A 23,599-nucleotide genomic window follows, 5' to 3' on the forward strand; every position below is an offset into this window, starting at 1 on the left:
CATCCCTACCTCTGGGCCAGAAGCTCTAGTTTCAAGTCCCGCTTTGGTGACCATGGATGGTGCATCCATGACATAACCAAACAGGTTGATTATCTGCCTGAAAATCTTTCCAATATGGCAGGTGGTAAGAGTGGGAGAGTATCCTGGTCAGCCTGCCTGCAGAAGGCCACAGCAAACCACTGCAGTGCTTTGCCAAGCTTAACCATGGACCAATCCAATGAAAGTCCATGGATGCCAATGCCCTCCTGGAGGAGGAGAATGCTCATTTAAATATAAGCTTATGTTAATAGCATTGTCATCACAGGAAGTGATGCAGTGTCACATGCAGCAGCCAGCTTACTTAGCCTGCACAGTAAGTAGCACAGGTAGCAGTAGCAAAAAGAAGCCTCCATTAATGTCCTGTGTTCAACTTCTACACCTGCTTTTTTCTTCCTTTGTATTAGTCTAGAAAGAGAAAATACAACATGGTGGCAGCAGTGGGATATAAACTTTTTTCTCGTTTCCATTCCGATAAGTATTACAGGTTGATGACATAACTATTTACATAAACATATGTTTAAATGGGTATGCATATTAGCAAGCATGCTATCATAAGCGTTACCAGAAAAAATTGGATAACAAGCCAATAATGAGATATTAGGGGAAGTGACCAAAAGCTTGGCTAATGAGTTTAAGGAGTGACTTGAAGGAAGGAAAGAGTGAGGGAAGCAGAGAGGTTACAGGAAGGAAATCCAGAGCTTAGGGCCTAGGCAGGTGAAGGCACAGCTGCCAATGATAAAGGGATGAAAATCTGAGTTGGGCAAGAGGCCAGAATTGAAGGAGGACAGAGATCATTGACGGTTGTAGGGATGGAGATGGTTGCAGAAATAGAGAGTAGCAAGGCCATGGAGGAATTTGAATTTTAGGATGAGAATCTTAAATCGAGGCATTGTGGCACTGGGGGGCTGGGACGGGTTAGGGGTGAGGCAGGATTAGTGGACTGAGGTCGGGGTTAGTGGACTGGGGGTGGGTTAGACGGTTGTGGACAAGGATATGGTGATAATGTGGGATTAGGGAGCTGGAGACAGGTTTAGCGGATAGGGCAAGGATATGGGGATCGTTTGGGGTTAGGGGGCTGGAGACCAGTTAGAGAATGGGGCGAGGATATGGGGATGGTGTGGGGTTAGGGGGCTGGAGACAGGATTAGAGAATGGGGACAGGATATGGGGATGGTGTGGGGTTAGGGGGCTGGAGACAGGATTAGAGAATGGGGACAGGATATGGGGATGGTGTGGGGTTAGGAGGCTGGAGACAGGATTAGAGAATGGAGACGAGGATGTGGGGATGGTGTGGGGTTAGGGGGCTGGAGACAGGATTAGAGAATGGGGACAGGATATGGGGATGGTGTGGGGTTAGGGGGCTGGAGACAGGATTTTAGAGAATGGGGACAAGGATATGGGGATGGTGTGGGGTTAGGGGGCTGGAGACAGGATTAGAGAATGGGGACAGGATTTGGGGATGGTGTGGGGTTAGGGGGCTGGAGACAGGATTAGAGAATGGGGACAGGATATGGGGATGGTGTGGGGTTAGGAGGCTGGAGACAGGATTAGAGAATGGAGACGAGGATGTGGGGATGGTGTGGGGTTAGGGGGCTGGAGACAGGATTAGAGAATGGGGACAGGATATGGGGATGGTGTGGGGTTAAGGGGCTGGAGACAGGATTAGAGAATGGGGACAGGATATGGGGATGGTGTGGGGTTAGGGAGCTGGAGACAGGATTAGAGAATGGGGACAGGATATGGGGATGGTGTGGGGTTAGGAGGCTGGAGACAGGATTAGAGAATGGAGACGAGGATGTGGGGATGGTGTGGGGTTAGGAGGCTGGAGACAGGATTAGAGAATGGAGACGAGGATGTGGGGATGGTGTGGGGTTAGGGGGCTGGAGACAGGATTAGAGAATGGGGACAGGATATGGGGATGGTGTGGGGTTAGGGGGCTGGAGACAGGATTTTAGAGAATGGGGACAAGGATATGGGGATGGTGTGGGGTTAGGGGGCTGGAGACAGGATTAGAGAATGGGGACAGGATATGGGGATGGTGTGGGGTTAGGGGGCTGGAGACAGGATTAGAGAATGGGGACAGGATATGGGGATGGTGTGGGGTTAGGTGGCTGGAGACAGGATTAGAGAATGGTGACGAGGATGTGGGGATGGTGTGGGGTTAGGGGGCTGGAGACAGGATTAGAGAATGGGGACAGGATATGGGGATGGTGTGGGGTTAAGGGGCTGGAGACAGGATTAGAGAATGGGGACAGGATATGGGGATGGTGTGGGGTTAGGGAGCTGGAGACAGGATTAGAGAATGGGGACAGGATATGGGGATGGTGTGGGGTTAGGAGGCTGGAGACAGGATTAGAGAATGGAGACGAGGATGTGGGGATGGTGTGGGGTTAGGGGGCTGGAGACAGGATTAGAGAATGGGGACAGGATATGGGGATGGTGTGGGGTTAGGAGGCTGGAGACAGGATTAGAGAATGGGGACAGGATATGGGGATGGTGTGGGGTTAGGGGGCTGGAGACAGGATTTTAGAGAATGGGGACAAGGATATGGGGATGGTGTGGGGTTAGGGGGCTGGAGACAGGGTTAGGGAATGGGGATGAGGATATGAGGATGGTGCTGGAAATCGACATTGAGGTAGAAGATCATTGAGCTGAATGGCAGAGCAGGCTCGAGGGGCCAAATGGCCGACTCTTGCTCCTGTTTCCTATGTTCCTATGTTGACCTGGGAGCCAATGAGCACAAGAGAGATGTATGGATAGGACTAAATGCAATTTATAAGCTGGGGCCAGGACTGACAATTAAACAGCGCGTGTATCTGTTGTGGCTGCCTGGCTGCATTGATTTTGGCCATTATTCATTGTCCTTAACAAACATTCGCAAATCTGAAAAAGGCTCTAAAATTCAAATTATAAAATGGTTCTGGCATAAAATAATGTTGATCGATTTGTTTGGAAAGTGCATATTGCAAAGATACAACACCAGGTTAATAATTTCTTTTAATACCAGGTCCCCGAGCCTTACAGTGAGGGCTCAGAGTTATTTGTGGCTCTAACAGCAATACTAAATTGAAAACACACAAAATGTTATAAACATACATGTTCATGCTGTTTAAAAACTGGCTAAAATCTGTGCAGGTCAACTGTTTCAGGCCAATAAAAAAAAAATAAAAATGTTTTTACACATAAACTATTAACAACTTAAAATGTAGAGCACAAATTTTTGTTTCACACTGTTTTATAGTAAAAATACGGGCCACTTAACATCATGGCAGTGTTTATACATTATGGAGTTAATCATACCAAATATGCAATACGCTAACCAGAATGATGAAAAACTGGTGATTTTTTTTTAGTATAAAAGGTAACACTTCAGTATTAATTATGTTGAAAAATGATTGAAAGCATTCATCTGGCCAATACAGTTCAACCTGCATCCTTCTTTTGGTTATATATAAGATCGCGTGCCAATGTCACTTTACAGACCAGTTTCTGGTCAAGTTGGCCTTCCAGGAATGGCGGCAGAAAATAGAAAGTTGTCGGTTTCACGGTGCATCAACAAAACTAATAACTGGGGGAGAAGGAAATTGGCGGAGCAGTTGAGGGAAATAAACTTGCAGGGCTATGGGGACAGAGCAAAGGAATGGGCCCAATTTGGATTGCTCTGTAGAGAGCTAGCATGGATTCCTTGGGCTGAATGACCTGCTTATGTGCAGTGATGACTCTCTGACTGGGTACGGTAGTGTATGGCTATGTTACTGGACTAGTGATCCAGAGGCCTGGTCTGGGTAATCGCACATTGAACTGAGTTCGCATGCCAACATGGCAAATTGAGAAGTTGAATTCAGTTTCAAAAATGCTGGACATAAAAAAAGTAAAAAGCGACCATGAAGCTGATGGATTGTCAAAAAATCCAAACACGTTTACTAATGTCATTCATACAGGAAAATGCCATCCCAGCCAGACCTAAATGTGACTCCAGTCCCACACCACTGGCCTCTGATGTGTCCTAGCAGGCCACTCAGTTGCAGCAAACAGCCCAAAAGGAATGTCCATCACTCTGTTCTCAGGGCAAGTAGGAATGGCTAATAAAAACAGAAAATGCTGGAAAAACTCAGTAGGTCTGACAGCATCCGTGGAGAGAGGCACAGAGTTAACGTTTCAAGTCCATAGAGAGCCTCTTCTGAAGTGGAGTCATACGGACTCAAAAAGTTAACTCTGTTTCGCTCTCTCCACAAGATGCTGTCAGACCTGCTGAGTTTTTCCAGCATTTTCTGCTTTTATTTCAGTTCCCAGCATCCGCAGTATTTTGCTTTTATCTCGGGATGGTTAATAGCTGCCAGCCATGCAAACTGATGTAACGAATTGAATGGTGATAAACTGTTGGAAGAATCACAAGTACTGACGTCACATGAGCTTTTGAAATCTGTGTTAAACGATTATAAATGGGGTCTTCAGTGCAAACGTAGGTAAATTTAAGATGACATTCTGAAGGTTAGCAGGAAAGGGAGAGGGCAGACATCGAAATAAGTTTCACAGGCAAATTAACTGGTCTCCTAGAGTTGCCGTTTGCCCCCTCACTGTCACAATAAACAAGGCCGAACACCAGTTTAAAAAAGAAATGTTTAAGCAATCCTATATAAATTGTATAAGAAAATAAATGATTTTCAAACAGTCAGTAGGTCATTCACTTTTAAGATTTAACAGCATAAACCAAAGTACCACCCGCTCATTTTTTTTCCACATCAAAATATGAACTGTGTGCACAATTCTGAAGATATGGTGAATAAAGTTCTTCAGTTGAAGGTGAAAGACAACCCTGGATACAAATCCTTCTCATCAGAACTTACGGGAATGTTGTTTTCTATTTAAAGAAGCATTTGCTGTGAAGTTTGTTCTCCATTTTTTAAATAAATAGTTCGACACACAACACAAAATAGGCAGTGCTACGATACTCTGTGCTATAGAAATCCATGTGTCCAAAATACTGTCCACTATAGTTGGGCTAGTTCGAAGGACTAAGAGTCCACCTTAGGAAAGATGCTGACTTTATTATTTCGACTTATCTTCCACTCTGTTCTGAACTTTGGTTGCTTTTCCGTCGTTTGAATGAGTTCTTCTGGTGTGTTGCCCAATGGAGGCAGCAGCCTTTTCTTGCTGTTCCGTGTCTCGGAAAGCCACTGTGGAGGCAGTTCGAACGGGCCAAAGCCAAACTGCATTGCGTACTTGTCGGAGGTTGCATCCGAATCTGGAGGCGCTGCTGCCGCTCCCACCACTGCGGCAGAGTCGTTGTTAGCGTGGGTGCCAAACCTTTCCACTAAAGTCTGCTCCACTTCCAAGCTGGTGGTGGCTATTTCTTTCTGCCGGCAATCAGTAGACGCGAGCGACTTGATCTCGTTCTCGTCGTCCTCCTCTTCGGAGGGTTTGAAAATCTGCTGCTGCCCGATGTGAAACATTTCAAGCAACTGGCTACCTGAGCGGACCCCAGGCTCAAGAGTGGCATCAGTGAGGCCACCAGAGCTTACGACGTTGCGTCTACTGTACCTGCGATGGAGCTGAACCACGGTCCCCACTAAGCATTTCCGAACAGACTTATTAACAGTCAGAAAGAGCAATGGGTTAGTGAGCAGGGAAACCTTAGGCAACCAGACTGCCGTCAGCATTAAAAAGACAGAGATGTCAGTGATGTTAAGAATGGTTCGATAAATCACGAAAACCATGTAAGGGACACTACAAAGAATGAAGATGAGCACCATAGAGAGGAGCATGACATGCAGTTCAGCCTCCCGCTGGGAAACATATGGAATAGAAATTGTGTTCTGTGGAGTTCGTAATGCAGCAATGATTACTTTCTTCTTCTGGCTGGTGCTGAGGGCTCTACGGATCAGAATCATGAACAGGAATACCACGGCAATGGGCAGAATCACTGTGGTGATGTTGTAGACAACTACATAAGCTAGGTGCCCGAAAGAGTAGCTCCATGAACTACTGCACGTGGACATGGCATAGATGTCTGAGACATTGGTCATCGCGAAAACTGGAACACTTGCTAAAACTGCATGAATCCAGATGTAGATCACCAAGTCCCGGGATTTTGTATCCGAGATCTTCCTTTCTAAAGGATACAAGACAGAGTAATACCTATAATAAGAGAGATAAAAAAAATCAATGAATGCACAAATTTCTCTATCTCTTTCGATCTCTTTATGTCAATATGCAGTATTGTCATACTTCAGATGTATTCAGCACTGCTTGCAAGTATAAGGTTTCCTTACAGTTCTGATATCATGATTTTCCATCACACTATTTACTGTTTATCTTGATTATTACAATGCAGTGTCAACTTTCCAGCTATGGCTGGGCTTTTCCAGCCCCACCTGGGTGGGAACTGAACATTTAGAGAGGCAGACTAAAGCCTATTGACTTTTGGTGGGACCAGAAAATCCTGTCCATGTCTCTGAGCTCAGTGCTGCGACGCTAGTTACACAATTCTAACTGGCTAATTCACACCGTGTGATTCACTCTCAAGCTCATCCTCCAAAGCACATCTGCTGGATTTTTTTTTTGACAGAGCCGGGAACAGCTGCTCCCTATCCACCCTGTCCATGCCCCTCATAATCTTGTACACCTCGATCAGGTCGCCCCTCAGTCTTCTCTGCTCCAATAAAAACAACCCAAGTCCATCCAACCTCTCTTCATAACTTAAATGTTTCATCCCAGGCAACATCCTGGTGAATCTCCTCTGCACCCCCTCCAGTGTAATCACATCCTTCCTATAATGTGGTGACCAGAACTGCACACAGTACTCCAGCTGTGGCCTCACCAAGGTTCTATACTACTCCAATATGACCTCCCTACTTTTGTAATCTATGCCTCAATTGATAGAGGCAAGTGTCCCATAAGCCTTTTTCACCACCCCACTAACATGCCCCTCCGCCTTCAGAGATCTATGGACACACACGCCAAGGTCCCTTTGTTCCTCGGAACTTCCTAGTGCCATGCCGTTCATTGAATACTTCCTTGTCAAATTACTCCTTCCAAAGTGTATCACCTCACACTTTTCAGGGTTAAATTCCATCTGCCACTTATTTGCCCAGTTGACCATCCCGTCTATATCTTCCTGAAGCCCAAGACACTCAACCTCACTGTTAATCACCCAGCCAATCTTTGTGTCATCCGCAAACTTACTATTCCTACCCCCTACATAGTCATCTATGTCGTTATATAAATGACAAACACCAGTATTTACTGCTGGTGGGGTCAAAGACGACCCCACCAGCAGTAAAAACTTAACATAAGAACATAAGAAAGGGGAGCAGGAGCAGGAGTCTGCCATTCAGCCCCTCGAGCCTGCTCTGCCATTCAATAAGATCGTGGCTGATCTGATGTGACCTTAGCTCCGCTATCCTGCCTGCTCCCCATAACCCTCGGCAAGTCCATTGTCAATCAAAAGTTTGTGTCGCTCGGCCTTGAATATATTCAATGACCCAGCTGCCACTGCTCACTCGGAGAGAGAATTCCAAAACTCTCTCTATCATAAATTCCTTTCAAAGTCCCGAAGAAACACAATTCAATCAACCTTAATTATCTATGTTGCAGGCAATTTTTTAAAATATATTCGTTCATTGGATCTGAGCATCACTGACAAGACCAGCATTTACTGCCCATCCCTCACTATCCTTGGGAATGCAAACCTAGTTGTATGTAATCTGTTAAAATCTAGCCCCAGGTGCACTGGTAACTTTCTGGTGACTCTGCGCTGCACTTTTACCAAGGCCAATAAAGAAACATAAAATTGTTACAGAACAGAAGGAAGCCATTCAGCCCCTCAAGCTCTTACCAGCTGTCTGCAAGAATGATTCTGCTAGTTGCACTCACTTGCCTTTTCCCTGTAGCCCTGAAAATTATTTCCCTTCAGGTGCTTATCCAATGCCCTTTTGAAACTCATGATTAAACCTGCCTCCATTGCTCTTAAGGCAGTGCGTTTTAGATCGTAACCACTTGTTGAGTTAAAATAAAAGTTTTTCCTCATGCCACCCTTATGTCTTTGGCCAGGCCGGTTACTTTAAACCGGTGTCCTCTGGTTCTTGACCTGTTTGTCAAATGGAAAGGGGGCGGAGGGTGGGTCCAACAGTTGTCCAGGCATCGAATGTTGGTTGGTGGGGGTGCGGTGGTGGGCAAGAGGGTCCCATGGTGAGGCGGGGAGAGCGGACAGATCACACTGGAGCTTGACTGAGGAGCATGTTGAGCCTGGCGGAAGCACTCCTGTCCTTTCTAGCTGGCAAGCGGTGTTGTAAATGCCCTTACCTCCTTTAAGCTGCCAAGTTTCCCAAGCATAGGAAACCCAGTCACAGTGGCGAATAATTGAGTGACTGTTAAACTAAAGGCAGGCGAGATTATTATAGTATTATTATATATATAATATAATATATATAGAATATTATATATATAATATAATAATATTATAATATTTACATGAACAGCCCATTTCCCACAGGTGGATTTGCTGCCCTCCGTCATCTCATCTCCGCTGCAACCAGAAGTAGATGCATTTGAGGCTGGTTCCGTTTCAGATATTTTGCATTTTAACCTCTGACACAACCCCAATCCATTCATTTTTGGAAGTTGAGATTCAGCCCTTTAAATCAGCACTGGTTTTGATTCAAACACAAAATACGACAGATGATGGAAATCTGAAAAAAACAAACAAAGTGCTGGAAATACTCAGCAGGTCTGGCAGGACCTGAAGAAAGTGAGACAAACACTGCTTCTCTCTCCACAGCACCGGCAGACCTTCTGAGTATTTCCATCATTCTGATTCTCCACGCATAACTAACAAGGAGATGTGCATTTGAGTTTCAAGAAACAACCATTAAGCAGAACCAACTTTTAAATTTCATTTTATGGGGTGTGGGCATCGCTGGCTATTTATTGCCCATCCTTCATTGCCCTTGAGAATATGGTGGTGAGCTGCCTTCTTGAACAGCTGCGGTCCCTATGGTGTAGGTACACCCACAGTGCTGTTAGGGAGGGAGTTCCAGGATTTTGACCGAGTGACAGTGAAGGATTATTCCAGTCAATGGAGAAATTTCCTTAGCAACAGAAAATATCTTCTAACTGACTTCAGAGGTCAACAGAAGCAATTGGCCTCTAAATGACCCAAGAATATTATGGCGATTAGATATTTTGGCCAGTTACATACAGCTGACCCTGAGCTGCATTATACCATACCACATTGCTGTGTACATAAAGCTGTGTGTCCTTTGGCTCACTACGAGGAAACAAATACAAAATAAAATAAATTGCACATGGACAAATAAGTTCCAATTAGTTCTTTGCTGAATGGTCATCACCATTTAAGGCAGTGTCCAATGAAGAAACGAGTGTTTACAAGACAAATTCTCTTTATAAGCTATCTCTACGAAACTGTTTTATAATCAAATCTCTATTCTGGTTGGACTCTTTAGAATTCTCACCAAAGACAAGTATAATCCAGAATTTTCAAGACATTTAAGTTTATCACCACTGCTTTAAAACATTTTAGAAAAAAATCACTATTCTAATTGGTTCTGACGCCACTCCCTGCCAGAGGTACGGTCGTTTTGGGCTCCCCTCTGTCCAGTACTTGAGCCCCAGGTCTGGTCTTACTTTCCAAGTTACAGGAATTTAAATATTTTGGGCACAGGCCAATGCCACTTATGGTGAAATGAAGGCAGTCAAGTGGTGGGTGGAGGGGATCAGGGTGGGATATCAAGGGCAGGAGATAACTGTGATGCAAGAGCCAAGAGTGGTGGGAATTTGGAACTTGCTACCACATGGAGCGACTGAGAAGAATAGTATCAATACATTGAAGGAGAATTAGATAAGCACACGAAGGAGGAAAAATAGAAGGATTTATTTTACTTTTCATGGAATGTGGGCATCGCTGGCTGGGCCAGAATTTATTGCCCATGCCCAATTTCCCTTGAGAAGGTGGTGGTGAGCTGCCTTCTTGAACTGCTGCAGTCCATCTGGTTAGGTACACACATAGTGCTGTTGGGAAGGAAGTTCCAGGATCCAGTGACGATGAAGGAACGGTGATATAGTTCCAGGTCAGGATGGTGTGCAGCTCGGAGGGGAACTTGCAGGTGGTGGTGTTCCCATACACCTGCTGCCCTTGTCCTACTAGGTGATAGAGGTCATGGTTTTGGAAGGTGCTGTTGCCAGGTGCCTTGGTGAGTTGCTGCAGTGCGTCTTGGAGATGGTACACACTACTGCCACTATGCATTGGTGGTACAGGGAGAGTGGATGGGGTGCTAATCGAATGGGCTGCTTTGTCCTGGATGGTGTCAAACTCCTTGATAGATAGATAGATAGATAGATAGATAGATATAGAGTGAAATGAAGTAAGGTGGGAGGAGGCTGATGTGGAAATGGAACACCAGTGGAGACCTGCAGGGGCAAATGATCTGTGTCTGTGCTGTAAATTCTATGGCCAGGATTTCCTGGTCGGTGAGCAGGGGGCGGGGCCTGCTCACCGATGCGTAAAATGAGGCCATTGAGAAACTAATTGAGCTAGTTAAAGGACCTGCCCGTTCAACCTTAAGGTTGGTGGGTAGGCCGGGAGCCCTGGTGGGCTTCAGAAAAAGCATGAAATCCCATCCACGGGCGGGATGAGGTTTCATGTAGGTTTTTTAAAAATTTAATAAAAGTTTAACTAAAAATGATGGACATGTCCCAACTCATGTGACAGTGTCACATGAGGGGACATGTCAGGGAAATTTTATTTTTATATTTTTAACATTTTTAAATTTGGCGCCGATCTCCCTGAGGCAGCACTTAGCCTCAGGGGATGAGTGCGCTCTTTCACACACATGCATGAAAGAACGCACTCTCGGCTGAGGGAATCCCCGCCTGCCCGCACATAGCGCTTCCTGGCGGACATCACGCTGGGCGGGCCTTAATTGGCCTGCCCATGTAAAATGGCAGTGCACCTCCGCACACGCTGGCTCCTGAACTAACGCCCCCACCCCCACAAAAAGGGGGGAAAATTCTGTCCTATGTACAAAGTGGGTTGACAGTACACCTGAAGGATTATTAGAAAATTTTAATAATTGACTTATATAAAATAGGTCTATTTCCTTAATGCCATCATTCAGACTGGAGTAAAATGTAGAGAAAGGGAGGTAATGATTATTCTGGCTAAGGTCAGGGAGTCATAACCAGAGTGCCGCCAACCTCAATGTCTGCCTCCTACACCTTGATCACAGCATTTTTTCACTGATCATGAGAGGAGATTAGTGTTTACATCCCTCAATGGTTTGATTGTACACTAATCTTTTTAAAACAACCCATGATCTGTCAGTTTAATTCGCTATTGGATTCCTATCAGCCAGGCATGTGAAGATTCAAACATTTTGCTTCATTTGATGTAAATTTCTTTCAGTGTTTTGGAAAGATAGATTTACCTTCCCTTCCTCAGCCAATGCGGTAAACTAAACAGCAGACCCAATTTCATTTCTAAAATATTTACAAGGATCAATTCAGCATTCCCAAAAAACTAGATCATCTTTGTAAATTTTGGCCTCCGTCCAATGTTGACGAAGTGGATAAGTCTCCTCCAGTGAGTGCTTATTGCCTTATTTCAAAATCCATGTCATAAAATACAATTCAAAGATCATTGGCCCATGGAGATAAGAAATAAAGCACAAACTCATGCAGTGCGGCTTTTAACTGTGCAAAAAAACATTGCTATCACTGCATGACTCTAGCCGGAGATGGGACGTACAAAAAACAAATTCTTTTTAAGGGGTTTTCTGAATCGCTGCAGGTTTCTGCTATCATGCAGGCGCTGTATACAGGATGGGGCACTTTCAGCAGCCACACATTGGGTGGGATTTTCTGGCCCCGCCCACCGCCGGGATCATCCAGTTCCACCGGAAGCCAATGGGCTTTTGGCTGGACCGCCGGACCCCCCACCCCCCCCCCCACCCCAGCAGGTCCCAACACCCACGACAGGGCCGGAAAATCCCGGCCATTGAATTGGATGCAAAGCGCAAGGGGATTAAACAAAAAGAGAAGAGAAGGTTGAATGGAGATTTGCTAGGACTTGTATTCAGATTCATGAGGGGTTTAGGCAGAAGCAGATAGAGAGAAATTGTCCCAGAAGAATTGAAGGTGATTAGCAAAAGAACCAATGGCAATGTGAGGAAATTTTATTCTTATGCAGTGAGTGGTTAGGATCTGCCTGAGAGTGTGGGGGAGGCAGATTCAGTCATGGCTTACAGAAGGGAATTGAATAAATTCCTGAAGAAAAAACTTGCAGGGCTACGAGGAAAAGGCGGGGAAGAAGGAGTTGACCTTGCAGAGAGCCAGCATGGGCAAGGTGGGCCAAATACCCTCCTTCCGTGCAGTGACTGTTCTATGATTAGCCACAAAATAACAAACATGCTATTAATCTGAACTGCGTTTGCAGACTTACTAGAGGGATCAAAAATGGAATGAGCTATTTGATGGCTGTTGATTTAAGGGAGTGAGCCGGTCATTTTCATTTCTCCAGCTCAACCATTACGTCACAGGCCATTCCCCCAAGTATGGCTGCACAAGGATTATAGATGTGCTTGTCTCAGATGCTGTTGAAGGCAATGGAGCAAATGTTTGCCCCCAAGTCTCTTTATTGATTGAAGAGCCACATTGCTGTGTCTGCTCTGTAGATGCTGCTTCACCTTCTGGTGAGTGCAACTGATGTGATTACTCTTGTACCAAAGGACCATTAAAATAAACAGCTGCAGACACAGCATCTCCCAGCTACCTCACAACATAAATGGCTGATTGTGCAGCGCTTCCTGTTATTGCTTCTGAATTGGGGCAATCTTAAGAACAAAGGAAACTCCTGCGGGGTTTGTCCTTATACGTTAGCCAGCACTCACAGATCAGTTGTTTAAAAACAGGTGCCTCCCACGCATGCCTTAATTCAGAAGATAAAAACAAGCAAGTTGCACCCCGTTGCGGGGTACGGTACATGTCGCGGCCATCTTACTGGATTGGTATTGAGGAGGACTAGATTGAAAATCCAGCCGACGTGATTTCAAATCCCACCATGGCATGTTTGAGAATTTGAATTCAGTTTTCAGAAGTCTGGAAATAAAGCTCTGGCCTGTATGTAGCTCTAGTTTCACACCAGTACGGTTGGCTCTACTGTCCTCAGAACGTCTCGAAGTGCTTTACAGCCAATGAAGCATTTTTGAAATGTTGTAAGGTAGGAAAGGCAGAGTTTTACCTGAGATTGTGGGAGGCTAGCTCATGCTACACCCACCAGTGAAAGCAGGCAGAAGGCAGCGGGGTTCTGAAGGAGATAGCTGAAGAGATGCTGGAGGCGTTTGTGGTGATCTTTCAGGAATCACTGGAGTCAGGGAGGGTCCCAGAGGACTGGAAAATCACTAATGTAACCCCCCCCCCCCCATTTAAGAAGGGAGTGAGGCAAAAGACGGGAAATTACAGGCCGATTAGCCTGACCTCGGTCGTTGGTAAGATTTTAGAGTCCATTATTAAGGATGAGATTTCAGAATACTTGGAAGTGCATGGTAAAATCGGGCAAAGTCAGCATGGTTTCATCAAGGGGAGGTCATGCCTGACAAATCTGTTAGAATTCTTTGAGGAGGTAATGAGTAGGTTAGACAAAGGAGAGCCAATGGATGTTATCTACTTGGACTTCCAGAAGGCCTTTGACAAGGTGCCGCACAGGAAACTGCTCAGTAAGATAAGAGCCCATGGTGTTAGAGGCAAGGTACTAGCATGGATAGAAGATTGGCTGTCTGGCAGGAGGCAGAGAGTGGAGATAAGGGGGTCCTTCTCAGGATGGCGGCCAGTGACTAGTGGAGTTCCGCAGGGGTCAGTATTGAGACCACAACTTTTCACTTGATACATTAATGATCTAGATGAAGGAACTGAGGGCATCCTGGCTAAGTTTGCAGATGATACAAAGATAGGTGGAGGGACAGGTAGTATTGAGGAGGCAGGGGAGCTGCAGAAGGATTTGGACAGGTTAGGAGAATGGGCAAAGAAATGGCAGATGGAATACAACGTGGGGAAGTGTGAGGTCGTGCACTTTGGTAGGAAGAATAGAGGCATGGACTATTTTCTAAATGGGGAGAGTATTTAGAAATCTGGAGTGCAAAGGGACTTGGGAGTCCCAGTCCAGGATTCTCTTAAGGTTAACTTGCAGGTTGAGTTGGTAGTTAGGAAGGCAAATGCAATGTTGGTATTTATTTCGAGAGGACTAGAATATAAAAGCAGGGATGTGCTGCTGACGCTTTATAAGGCTCTGGTCAGACCACATTTAGAATATTGTGAGCAATTTTGGGCCCCGTATCTCAGGAAGGATGCGCTGGCCCTGGAGAGAGTCCAGAGGAGGTTCATGAGAATGATCCCAGGAATGAAAGGCTTAACATATGAGGAACATTTGAGAACTCTGGGTCAATACTCGATGGAGTTTAGGATGAGGGGGGGGATCTGATTGAAACTTACAGAATACTGAAAGGCCTGGATAGAGTGGACGTGGGGAAGATGTTTCCATTAATAGGAGAGACTAGGACCCGAGGGCACAGCCTCCGAGTAAAGGGAAGAGCTTTTAGAACAGAGATGAGGAGAAACTTCTTTAGCCAGAGAGTGGTGAATCTATAGAATTAATTGCCACAGAAGGCAGTGGAGGCCAGGTCATTGAATGCATTTAAGACCGAGATAGATAGATTCTTGATTGGTAAGGGGATCGAAGATTACGGGGAGAAGGCGGGAGAATGGGGTTGAGAAACTTATCAGCCATGACTGAATGGCGGAGCAGACTCGATGGGCCGATTGGCCTAATTTCTGCTCCTATGTCTTGTGGTCTTAAGAGGCCATGGTAAGTGTTTGAAAAATGATTGTAGCTCAGAGGGTAGTTGGTATTTGGAATTCTCTGCCCTCAGCAAGCAGTGGGGGCTGGGACATTGAACATTTCAAGGCTGTGATAGACAGATCTTTGACTGACAAGAGAGTCACAAGGGTTATGGAGATCAGGCAGAATAGTGGAGTTAAGGCCACATCAGATCAGCCATGATCTTACTGACTGGCAGGGTGGGCTCCAGGGGCTGAATGGCTGACTCCTGCTCCTATTAATATTCTGGCGATTGTGATGATTTATTGCGCAGGAAATCCTCAGCTTTCCCTTCCCCTTCCAGTGCTTTGAAGATTCTCCTCCCAGCACTAACCTTTTGCCTTTTCCCTCGCATTATGGAGCTAGTGACGGGAATTCACACATGATTTTTTTAAAAAAAGTAAGTCTTAGGATGTGGACTTCAAAGGCAAGGCCAGGATTTACTGCCCACCTCCAATTCAGTAAGATACAACTGGGCCAATTCCGAGGACAGTAGAGCCAAGCACGCTGGTGTCACATACAGGCCACATCAATGTAAAGATAGGAGATTCTCTTCCCTAAAGGGCGCGAGTGAACCAGTTGTGATTTTATGCCAGTCTGATAGCTTCATGGTCAATTTTACTGATACCAGCTTGTTTTATTTCCAGACATTTGAAAACTGAATTCAAATTCTCAAACAAGCCATGGTGGGATTTGAAATCAAGTTGGCTGGTATCAATCGAGTTGTCAATCAGGGGCATGCTAGAAGGTTTGGTAGGTTGATTATTAACCCTGTTTGGCTGTGCCATGAATGCTCCTTTGTGGCCAACAAGTCCTGGAGTGGGGCTTGAACCTAGAGCCTCATGGCTCAGAGGCAAGGAGGGCATTACCTCCTGAGCCACAAGACCAACCCTCACCCCAACCTACTTAAGGTACAAAATTCAAATGTAAGGCAAGGGTAACTTTACAATTTTTTTAAAATACATAACTCATGCTGTGAAAGCTGTATATCCCCAAACTCATTAGCAAGAAGCAAAGGCCATCAGCCAGATTCCTGTGGGGAGGGGTGTTTGCTAATATTGACCTTAGGGAGAGCTGTACAATTGTATGCAATACTGGGAGAAGTTTAAGTATTTTACCAGGACAGATAAATAAGAGAAATTAATTCCACTCCATTAATTCAGCACACTAAGCACCAACAACAGTTACAATTATCTTCCCTCACACTGTCTTAAATTACTTGCAATGCTTGCTACGTATGCCCATTAAGCACAGAGTACAATTAGCACCCTTTCCCTAGAAATGTCCCTTCACTCATGTCTCTACAGGCATTCAGGCTGAAATAATAGTACCTTTTAGTGTAGCTGCACGATGCAGGTAAATATCATCACATCCATCGTGAGCTGCATGTTGACAGATGGTTATCACTGTCATCAAGAGAATTGCCATCTGTCACTTCAGCTGTGCTCGCAGAAGGCAACTCATAACAACAACGAAAGAATACACCCAGGAGGTGCACACCCCCCCCAGCTACCAATCATCTGCTAAGAGGAGAAAGCCCTGCAGATGTTGAAGATAGAGAGTGCTGAAGGGAGGGTAGTAGCCCAAGATCAGGGTTCATGCCAACTCCTCTATATTATCCTCTAAACCTATCATTCATTAAACAGCAACAAACCATATACCAAAGCACTTCATCATAGAATCATGGAATGGCTACAGCACAGAGGGATGCCTTGTTGGTGTCAGCTCTCTGCAAGGGAAAAGCAATTAGTTCTACTCCCCAGCCCTTTCCCATAGCCCTCCCTTCTTTTCTCTTCAGGTGCTTATCCTTTTTGAAACCCATGAGTTGAATTTTCCTCTGCTACACTCTCAGGCAGATCCTAACAACTCGCTGCACAAAAAACGTTTTTCTTCCTGGTTGGCTCTTTTGGCAATCACCTTAAATCAGTGTCCTCTGATTCCAGACCCTTCCACCAATGGGAACAATTTCTCTCTATCTAGACCCCTCTTCCTTAAGGGAAACAGTGCCAGGTTCTCCAATCTATCTGCGTAACTGAAGTCCCACATCCCTGGAACCATACTCGTAAATGTTTTCTGCACCCTCTCTAAAGCCTTCAAATTCTTCCTAAAGTGTGGTGCCCAGAATTGGATGCAATACCCTAATTGAGACTTAACCAGTGTTTTATGAAAGTTCATGTTAACTTCCTTGCTCTTGTACTCTATGCCTCTATTTATAAAGCCCAGAATCCCATAAATCTTTTTAACCACTTTCTCAACCTGCCTCCAGCTTCAATGATTTGTGCACGGATACCCCCAAATCTCTCTGTTCCTGCAACCCCTTTAGGCTTGTACCCTTTATTTTGTATCGCCTCTCCTCATTCTTCCTACCAAAATGTATCTTTTCCCACCTCTCTACATTAAATTTCATCTGCCAACAATCTCAGTTCCAGGACATCACTGCAGGAGTTCCTCAGGGTAGTGTCCTAGGCCCAACCACCTTCAGCTGCTTCATCAATGACCTTCCCACCGCCCCCCCATCAAATGGTCAGAAGTGGCAATGTTCACTAGTGATTGTACAGTGTTCAGGACCATTTACGACGCCTTGGGCAGGACTTTACCCTTGGCATCGGGAAGACGACCCCCGTCTGCAAATAAACACGTGCAGCAGCGCTAAGCGCTGCCAGTGCGGGCAGGGGGAGGAGAGTGAGCCGGGCAGGGAGCTGCCTCAGGGAGTCGAAGAGAGATGAAAAAAATATTTTAAAGTAAAAATGTAATGAAACATGTCCCCTCATGTGACTCTGTCACATGTGACTCCCCTCACATGAGGGCACATGTTTCATTACATTTTTACTCTGTTACATGAGCAAGGACATGTCATAAATGAAAAATTAAAGTTTTTATTTCATTTTTATTTGCTTTTGGAAACCTCATCCCGCCTGTGGATGCAGTTTCCAAAAAAGTGCAAAGGCCGCTTGGCGTTTTCGCCTGCCTGCCAACTGTAAGGTTGGATGGGCAGTGAAAAATGTATTTTAATTAACTTTTCAATGGCCTTAATAGGCCTTATAATTGTCGGTGGGCGCACTGCTGACTCTGGTGCATACCCGCCGACTGAAACAGCGCGCTAGTGCGCGATGACATCGGGACGCTCGCCCAACATCATCGCGTGTCATTTTATGCTTGGTTGAGTTGGGTGCACATCTGGCCGCCGAGAGAAAAGTTTTATCCCTTGGATAATGAATCAGTTACATCGGCATACAGCAAGATCTGGACAAATTCAGGCTTGGCTGATATGTGCCAACTAACATTCACGCCACTCAAGCGACCACACAATGACCATCTCCAACAAGAAAGAATCAAACCAACCCCCCTTGATGGACAGCATTACCAACGCTAAGTTCCCCATATCAACGTCCTGGGAGGTCACCATCAACCAGAAACTCAACTGGACCAGCCATATTAATACTGTGGCAGCTCAAAAAGGCCACAGATTGGATATTTGCAGTGAATAACTCACCTCCTGGCTCTCCAAAGCCTGCCCATCATCTACAAGGCACAAGCCTGGAGTGTGAACACAAAGATGCGGCTTTTAAATTGAGACATTACCAACCAGGAGATAATGTAATTCAGCAAACACAAGGACGATGGGCGAATGGATGTTAGTTAGAATACAGACTGCAGAGTTTTGGATAAACTGGAGTTTACGGATGGTGGAAGGTGGGAGGTCAGCCAAGGCATTGGAATAGTCAAGTCTGGAGGTAACAAAGGCACGGGCCTGAGTTCTTCGTTCGTTGGGTGCACATAACCGACGGGCTTGGACGCGGACAGGAAATGGGCCGCAATCGGCCCCGACCGTGATTTCACATTGGCTGACCAATTAACAGCCAGCCAATGCTAAGAAATGCTCAGCACTGCTGGGGTGGGTGGGACGACAGTGGACACCGAGCTAACTGGGGGTTCTGGTGAGCTCCCCTAGGGACAGACAGCTGCCCCAGGATGCTGCAGACCTCCCCAGAATAAAGGGAACGACAAAAATACTGCAAATTATGTCCATGCAGCACAATCAAGCACTTGAAAGCATACCTCATTAAAAAAAAACAGTCCCCAGATATCTCTTATTATATTATTGCCCCACGGAGATTTCATCCAGCCCTAGACCAAGGTTTGAGCAAAATGGGAATGCCGTCTGGGGGAAATGGCCAACCGTGAATGTGGACGGGCTGCGTAAAATCACTGTTCATTGATTCGCTCATGGGCCTAATTGCCTGCTTCATTGTCCGGCGGGGACACTTCCGGCTGCTGCGCTTGCCCACCAAGTGAAATATCACGTGAGTGCGCAATGATGTCAGCGCGCTTGCTCGACGTCACCTCGCTCTGTCTGGGTCGTACACGCGCCCACCTGAGGGACGTGGCCATGGATGAGAGTTGCAGCATCGACAGGGTGAGTCGGGGGTTGAAGACTGGTGATATAGCGGAGGTGGAAGCAAGCAGTCCTGGTGATGGTGAGGGTGTGGTTTCAAACACCTAAGGTGATGGAAGGAAAACATTTTCTTTTTTAAAAAAGAAGTAAGATGGATTGAAAACTGCGTAAGGAATCTCTACAATTTCAGGGAATTGTTGCAATAGAATTCCTCGTGCATACTAACACTCTGGGCACATATTTGAAGGCTGGGATGGCAGACTGAAAATATAGCATCGTATGTAATTCTGACAACAGTGTTTTTTTGGAATTCAAAAGCAGGGAAGTTATGTTAAACTTATATAGAGCCTTAATCGGATCACACAAAGAGTACTGCGGACAGTTCTCTCTCCATATTACAAAAAGGAGGTAGAAATACTGGAGAAGCTGCAAAGTGGATTTACAAAGGTGCTATCAAAACTGAGAGGTTATAACTACCAGGAAAGACTCAATAGGCTGGGGCATTTTCCTTTAAGAAAGGGAAGGCTGAGAGGTGATCTCACAGAGGCCTTTAAAATTTTGAAGGGGTCAAAAAGAGTAGATGCAGAAACAATGTGTCACTTTGTCAGTGGGTTCAAAACTAAGCCATAGATAAAAGGTGGTCACCAATAAATCCAATAAGGAATTGGGGAGAAACTTTATCCAGAGAGGAATGAGAATGCGGAAGTTGCTGCTACAGGGAGTAGGAACCAGGACAGGTGCTAACAGTTCAGGGGAAACTAAGGAATTACATGAGGGAGAAAGGAAGAGAAGGATACATTGATAGGATAAAATGAAATAGGTAGAAGGAGATTTGTGTGGAGGATAGAGCAATAGCACAGAGCTGATGGGCCAAATGGCTTGTTTCTGTGCTGTAAATACGATGTAACTATCTCTTGTGTTAATCATTTATTTTACTCATACTCTGGATCAGTTATTTTGGTCTCATGCACCTTTTCTGAAGTAACAAATACACAGGACCATCAATATTATTTGTATGTGGTCTGCATTTTTCAGTATCGATAACGTGGGCAATGTTTTAATCTTGTGCCAATCACAATAAATTACTTTAGTAAATTCGCAGTACCACAAGTGACGGATGAATGCCCTTGTCTTTAGGCTGCTGCAAAGCAGAGAGTTTACACTCCAGCCATCAAACTACCCATAAATAATAGCATGGTGGACCTCTTGGTGGGTCATATTGAAGCACATAAGGTTCTGAGGGGTCCTGACAGGGTAGATGCTGACATGATGCTTCCTCTCATGGGGTAATTTAGAACTACGGGGCTCAGTTTCAAAATAAGGGGTATCTCATTTAAGATGGAGATGAGGAGGAATTTCTTCTCTCAGAGTCATTAATCTTTAGAATTCTCTTCCACAGAGAACAGCGGAGGCTGGGCCATTGAATATATTCAAGGCTGAGTTAGACAGATGTTTGATCAGCAAGGGAGTCAAGGGTTATACTATTTTGATGACTCTTTTTATGAAACAATTAAACTAAATTAACAAAATATGGGTTTAAATTAACAAAATGCGGGAGAGTCAAGGGTCATGAAGGACAGGCAGGAAAGTGGAGATAAAGCCACAGCCAGATCAGTCAAAATCTTATTGTATGGTGGAGCAGGCTCGAGGGACTGAATGACCTACTCCTGCTCCTATTTCTTATGATCTTACCAGTTTGTTTTTAATTATCGATGTATCTTTTTTGTGGCATTATTTATGCATACAGCAGAAAAAAAACCTTAAAATTTCACAAAATGAGCCATTTGAAATCATTCTGGTTATGTACTCCACATCACAGTAATGTAACTCTAATCCCAATTTGTGCTCACATCCTGCCTCGTTTAAATAATATCCCTCTTCAAGTGCTTGTCCAATTTCCATTTCACGGCTGTGATTGGCTCAGCTTCAATAGCCACTTGTGTTCATGCATTCCTTGTCCTAATAACCCTTTGCATGAAGTTTTCTCCTCACTTCCCCCTTTATGTTTCAAGCACTAATCCTAAATACTTAGCTCCTTATTACCACCTTATTACCAGTTCACCAATCTGTGGAAATGATCTTTTTACGCTTTTTACAATTTTGAACACTTCAATTAGATTCCCCCTTTAACCTTTTTAGCTCCAAATAAGTACTGTCCTAGATTTTGCAAGTGTCATTCTCTCATCCTGGTATCATCACAGTTAATTAGCATCAATTGGCTGCAATATTTTTTTTCTAACATGATGGCGCCCAAAGATGAAGACACCAACTGCGGCCTAATCAATGGACCTAAAACATAAATGGATATTTCTTCTGGGACGCAGGTCTCCGCCAGGCAAGGAGGGCATTTTAACCATGAAATCGGTAATGACTCAGCAGCTTTTGTTTGCCAAGTATTTGTAGTGAAGAGTCTCAGATTTGGCAAAGGGTCGAACAACCTGAGGGTGGGGGGAGCTTTGTTTAGGCAAGTTTTCTGCTTCAGGATCACAATGTGCGATCACTCCACGCCTGTTCCTCTTAAGACACGCAGCATACAAACTTTTTTGCTGCCTCCTGATTCAAATTAACTCATAGGATTACACAGGATATACTGCATAGAAACTTTTGACCCAACCAGTCCATGCTGGGGTTTCTCCTCCACTCGAGTCTCCTCCTATCTTTCCTCACCTAATTCTACAATATGCTGTGCTGCTGACTTGCTGCACTCACTAAAGGGGCCCCAGCAGGGTACGTAAATAGCACAGTGCACATCTAGCCTGCACCTCTTGAAGGGAGGTTGGGGGGGGTTGGGGCTGCACTCATTATACAGAACTTGCTGTCGGTGGATGTTTTAAGGAGAAGCCAAAAGCACAGAAAATTGAGCCAAAGGCAAAAAAAGAAAGAGGGTTCCCAGGTTTTGTAATGCGGCGCTCAGGGCCTTAGCACAGGAAGCTGAAAGGATGAGAGATGCAATGTTTCTGCTGGAGACCTGCAAGGTTCACCCTGAGACGGGAATGGGAGATGGCCGGGGAGGTCAATTCCCATGGAGTCAGGTCCACAAGGCCCTGGCAGCAGTGGCAGAAGAAGTTCATTGGCCTCAGGGTGATCAACGTCAGTGGATGCACCTTCATGTGAAATCTCATACCTGCCACACCGCCAAATTCTGACACTGCTCAATGTACCACAGCCCCATCACACACCCATCAGCAAGAAGCTAGAAATTGCATCTAGTTGAGCTTTGTTGAAATGCAGGTTCCTCAAACTCTGTTGCTGGCTGAGGTAGAAGTAGGAGAAGTGGACCATTGGTGTGTAGGACCTTCTAGCAAGAGCCCTCCTCTTCCTATCTGTGCACACTGTTTCCCTTTTCTACTGCCTGAGCTCCATCTCCAAGTCATGCTGCAGCCCAAGAGAAACTATAGCCTTCCTTACTGAATCTGAATGGTAAGTTTTGTGGAGCAATGGGTAGCATCTCTGTCTCTGAGCTAGAAGCCCAGGTTCAAGTCCCACCCCAGGGCCAGAATTTTTCCGTTGGGGGTGGGGCCTGCTCGCCGACATGAAAATGACACGGGATGATGTAGGGGCAGGGGGGGGGGAGGGGGGGAATCCCCAACATCATCCCGCCCCATTTAAATATTCAGGAAGATGGGCAGACAGCGCGATCAGCTGTCCACCCGCCAACCTGTCAATGGCCAATTGAGGCCATTGACAGGATAATTAAGCCAATTAAAGGACCTGCCCGTCCAACCTTAAGGCTGATGGGCAAGCCAGGAGCCCCAGCGGGCTTCTGATAATACATGAAACCTCACCCACTGGCGGGATGAGGTTTCATGTCGATTTCAAAAACTTTAATAAACTTTATGTCATATTTATTAACATGTCCCATCTCGTGTGACATTGTCACATGAGGGGGACATGTTAATAATTTTTTTATTTCTCTATTTTTTATGTTTATAACACTGTCAGCGCTCTCCCTGAGACAGCACTTAGTCTCAGGGAGATGTATGCTCTTTCATGCGCACGCATGAAAGAGAGCACTCTGACAGATGGGGAATCCCTCACCACCCACCCCCCACACCCCCCTGCACAGGAGGCGCATAGCGCTTCCCGTCGGGTGGCCCGCCCACTCAAAATGGCGGCGGGGCCCATTTCGGTGGTGGCGATCGGCTGCCCGCCCACCGCCCAAGCCGGTGGGGCCCGCCTGCCCATTAAGGGCAAAATTATGCCCCAAGACTTGATGGCCAAGGAAGGTGTGTTCGTAACGCAGCCAAACAGGTTGACCTGTAAATCCTTCCAAAGCGC

General features: G+C 45.5%; 1 protein-coding gene across 1 annotated transcript in view; it reads right to left on the reverse strand.

Moving 5' to 3' along the window:
* Positions 1-4,362: 4,362 nt before the first annotated feature.
* The window catches only part of gpr176 (G protein-coupled receptor 176), a 48,025-nt gene continuing 28,788 nt past the window's right edge, over positions 4,363-23,599 (reverse strand). Inside the window, exon 3 of the mRNA XM_041215123.1 lies at positions 4,363-6,176. Within this exon, the coding sequence (XP_041071057.1) occupies positions 5,054-6,176 (1,123 nt within the window). The 3' untranslated portion in view covers positions 4,363-5,053. The remainder of the gene's footprint in view (positions 6,177-23,599) is intronic.

The sequence above is a fragment of the Carcharodon carcharias genome, chromosome 20 (genome assembly GCF_017639515.1).
Source record: "Carcharodon carcharias isolate sCarCar2 chromosome 20, sCarCar2.pri, whole genome shotgun sequence".
In the NCBI taxonomy this organism is placed as follows: domain Eukaryota; kingdom Metazoa; phylum Chordata; class Chondrichthyes; order Lamniformes; family Lamnidae; genus Carcharodon; species Carcharodon carcharias.